General features: G+C 37.4%; 1 protein-coding gene across 1 annotated transcript in view; it reads right to left on the bottom strand.

Annotated features, from left to right (window-relative positions):
* Nucleotides 1-2273: 2273 nt before the first annotated feature.
* Nucleotides 2274-4418, bottom strand: part of LOC120371943 (phospholipid scramblase 1-like) — a 44730-nt gene continuing 42585 nt past the window's right edge. Inside the window, exon 8 of the mRNA XM_039488434.1 lies at nt 2274-2463. Coding sequence (XP_039344368.1) covers nt 2437-2463 — 27 coding nt within the window. The 3' untranslated portion in view covers nt 2274-2436. The remainder of the gene's footprint in view (nt 2464-4418) is intronic.

Below are 4418 nucleotides of genomic sequence, written 5' to 3'. Positions count from 1 at the left end.
AGGGTTCCCCCTTGGTGCTAAAAAAAAGGGGACTTAGCAGTATATTTCCTCAAAATTCTCTCATAAGAACTGACATGTTCTTGCTCTTAATAGATGCCCTCCTGTAATGTACACTACCTAAAAAAGTACCCTTCCCCCATGCCAATCAATTAGCAATAAAGCTGATCTTGCTCAAGCCAAAAAATTAAGGGGGTTTGACCTATTTCCTTATAATGCATTGATTGTCTTTGCTGAAACTGAGATTAAGGATATTTTCGGGGGGGGGAATCACACCAGATATGTCTTTCCAGGTACTTTACAGAGACTGTGGTTCCATTAAATGATTGTATTTTGGCCTATACAACTGGAGATAAAAGTTTACACTCATGATACAGCTGGAGAGGTCATTAAAAGATCTAGAGAAATTCATCTGTGACTCTCACTCTATAAAGGTTTTATGTAACAGTTTTATCTAACCAAGATGGAATTGAATAACACATTGCAAGCTGAAAATCTTATAATGCTTTCCAAAGCCTGGATTTATGAGCAGGGAGATAAAATGGATTGCCTTATGGTCTGGCTGATAAGAAAGAGAAGAGCTCTAGATTTGCTGGTGATATATTAAAGCTAGATGTGGTTAAGGGTCCCCCCCCACCAAATGAAGTTTGTAAAGCATGATAGTGTGATACCTGAGATGAATTTGACCTATTACTTTCACTAGAGTTATGTCAAGGATGAATTTGGCCCTTTTTGCTACCAAAAGGTTCTGGAAGAATTTAAGGAATGAGTATGTTTTAACAAAATTATTGGAGACCAAAGGGTGATTAAGAAATAAGCATTGTGGAGAACTGTCATTTCTGCTTCTGAGAGTTTTCACACAGGGAAAACCCAAATACTGATTTGTCATTTGACTAAAGAACTGTTCTTTGTCTATTTGCAATATACAGGAAATAAGTAGAGACTCATTTCTTAAGTAATTTAGTAGTCTCTTAGAACAGCTTTGATGATGCCGTTTGTGGTTACACAGAGGCTTTAAAGCCATGGCTACTATAATCCAGTTGGAGTCAAGGGCGTTACACCAGAGATAACTTTTACCTCTGATATCTTCCAAGAATGTTGGGTAGTAATAAATGTATCAATCATTTATATTAGAATGGTATGAATAAATGTATTCCTGTCTGTATATGTATGGGTTCAATAAATGTTCTTGATATTAGCCTAATATAGATACAGCTGTCTAGCTAGGAACTTGGATATTTAGGCCCTTTATTCTCCTTATATGGAAAAGCCATTGCCTATGTTGTATGTGAGAGGATATTCTGCTGCCAGCTGCATCCCCCATATAGAATTAGGAATATTCTAACAACATAACCATCATGAGCAAGTGTTTCTCAGAAGTAGGAGGGCTGCAGAATAGTGTCCTTAGTTTGCTGTTATTTAGGGTCTGATTGTAATACCCTTATTTATATGGAGTAGCACTTCACTCCACAAGTAGTCCAGGAGGGCTAGTTATGAGGTAAGGTGTTAGTCAACACAAGTAAAGGTATCACAGTCTGGTCCTTAGCAAACTGTTATTTAGCCAATGTTCTAGCAGGCATAAACAGACAGAATTCAGCTGAATAGAACTAAGAATATATCAGCAGAACAAATTTAGAAGGATTTAATTAGATAATGGATGGGATTTTCAAAGAAGCCTAAGGGAGTTAGATACCAACCCTCAATTCCTCTGAAAATCCTAGCCCTTGACTACTTTCTTGGGCTATGAAAGGAACTGAAGCAGTTGGATGTTAGCGTCTATGAAACAACACTGATGTATTTAGCCACATGAATTCCCCCCATAAGTCTATCTGTACATACATTTCCTTGTTCAGGCTGTCATAAGGGTTGTGCTTACTCCCACTGAAGCAACTGGAATTTTTGCCATAAATTTCAATGCAAACAAGATTGAACCTCTAATGTCCTTTTAATTTCCTGCTGCCAATTCATATAATACCTACAAAATATAACATCCCCTAAAACCAGTAATTTACAACAGAGTCAAAATATATCTCCCACAATATTATGTACAGATAAAACTACAGTATTATAGTATCACACGTAAAATTTGCCTCTTACCAAAAAAGTAACTAACTTTAGAAGATCTACTTCTCATCATTTAAAGTTCAAGCTATGCAAGATACTCAGTGAGGGACACTTGCCCATAAAATGAGACCCTACGTTTTCATGGTAGTTCATAGGGAGTGAGTGTAACTGGGTAACTTTCGCTAATAGTTGTACCACTACATCTCTGTTCATTGCTTTGAAAATGTAACCTATTATAAAATTCAACATCACATCCTTCGTGCCATCATGTTACTATATCAAAATAGAATATTTTGTTATTTTATCATCATCTTGGGGTAGATAGCTTCCAGCATCCGGTGACTGGAGAGGATAGCTCTATTATTATCACCAGTCTCAATAATGTTCAAAGCACATCACGTCCTAGAAGGAAACATATATTAGAAAGATACCATTAGATGTGTTTAGAGATACACTGTAGGTCCTTTCCCTGAACAGTTATATTATTTTAGCCATTGCCACAGGTTGCTACTCCCAGTTTGATTGGCCATTGTTGGTATGTTTTGCAGTGATTGTGGTTATTATATAATGTTTGTACTGCTATCAGCCACCATAAATAAGTGGCAGTGGCATTCTGAACCCCCATGCAGGGCACAATTTTGCATGAGATTGTGATTGCAACACAGGCTAGTGGAGATACTAAAGTGTTTAATCCTACATTCAGATACTTTACACCACGGAGGGCAATATATGTCCCAAGATTGGAAAGGTAAGACCAACATAGCATTTGAAACCTTTATTAAATGACTCTGAGTTCAGATTGTAAGTTTTTTGGGGCAGGGACTCCCTTTTGTGATGTGTTTGTATAGTCCAGGGGTCGGCAACCTTTTAGAAGTGGTGTGCCAAGTCTTCATTTATTCACTTTAATTTAAGGTTTCGCGTGCCAGTAATGCATTCTAACATTTTTAGAAGGTCTCTTTCTATAAGTCTATAATATATAACGAAACTATTGTTGTATATAAAGTAAATAAGGTTTTTAAAATGTTTAAGAAGCTTCATTTAAAATTAAATTAAAATGCAGAGCCCCCCAGACCGGTGGTCAGGACCCAGGCAGTGTGAGTGCCACTGAAAATCAGCTCGCGTGCCACCTTCGGCACCCGTGCCATAGGTTGCCTACCCCTGGTATAGTCCCTAGCACATTGGTGCCCCGATGCACGACTGGTATTACTTCTATATAAATAAATAATAATGGGAGATAATTATTAGGGTGAATATTCTGATGTAATAGAGTCATTTGCATTGCACTGACAATATAAACCAGCCCTGACACCAGCTTAACCAGGGACAATCTCCCCACTGTCAGAGCCAACACAGAGCTTCATATACCTCTCCATTTTGCTACTACCAGCACAACAGGGAAAGAGAAGAAAGGCTGGCACTCCCTCTGCTACACTGAAACTCATTGGGGTTTTGGTCCCTGTCACTCTTGCAGCCAGCATAAAGCAATATAGTGGACTGGGGCATGCAGGGCAAAGGTAACTTTAAAGCCACTTTTGCATACACAACCCATGACCCGCTACACAGCTTAGACACACTTCAGCATCAAGCTCTGGTGATGTTGTGGGGGGGGGGGGGGGCTTGTTTCCTTTTTCCTTTTTATTTTTTTACAGTTTAAACCCAAACAGAAGTAGAAAAGTTGGGAATCATTAAAGGGTTATTTAAAAAGGACCAACACTGCTAAGGTAAAGAAACTTAAGTGTAAAGGCTGTAAAACAAGTCAATTATATTGGGATGACAGCTGGGAGAGCTCAATAAAGATGTAATTCAGGTTGAAATTGAAAAGAATAAACTGGAGTTTGACTTTCATTTAACATAAAACAAATATTTATGAAGATGATTAAATTGTAAAATTATTTGCTTTGGCAGTGCATTCAACAGGTGCTTCTCCACTTTATTTTATGGAAGCTGTATCATCCCCTTAGTTAAATAAAAAGGAAATAAATACCCTGTTAATTCAGAGAACAAGTGGAGGGAAAACATTACTGCATTCAGTAAACATTCTTTTCAATATTATAGATAATAGAAGTCACAATCAAGAGAAATAAATGCTGCAGTTAAAAGAAGAATGTAACAAAAATGGATGAGCTACAGAAGAATATTATGAATAGTCCTACTAGTGAACATGTAATACCAGGCATGATTACAGAACTATAACACTCTAAACCACCTCTTGTGGCTTGCCAAATAGCTACTTAATTTTAAAAAATATATTTAAAAGAAAATTTGCCACACCGATACTGGCACTAAATCAGAGATACATTAGTTTTATTTCCAGTTTGTTTTCCTCTCTCCCTCCTTCTCCTGAGATAAGCAAAATC

Source organism: Mauremys reevesii, linkage group 9 (genome assembly GCF_016161935.1).
Source record: "Mauremys reevesii isolate NIE-2019 linkage group 9, ASM1616193v1, whole genome shotgun sequence".
Lineage (NCBI taxonomy): Eukaryota > Metazoa > Chordata > Testudines > Geoemydidae > Mauremys > Mauremys reevesii.
The sequence above is the reverse complement of the archived record's forward strand: the minus strand, read 5'-3'. Positions and strand labels throughout refer to the sequence as shown.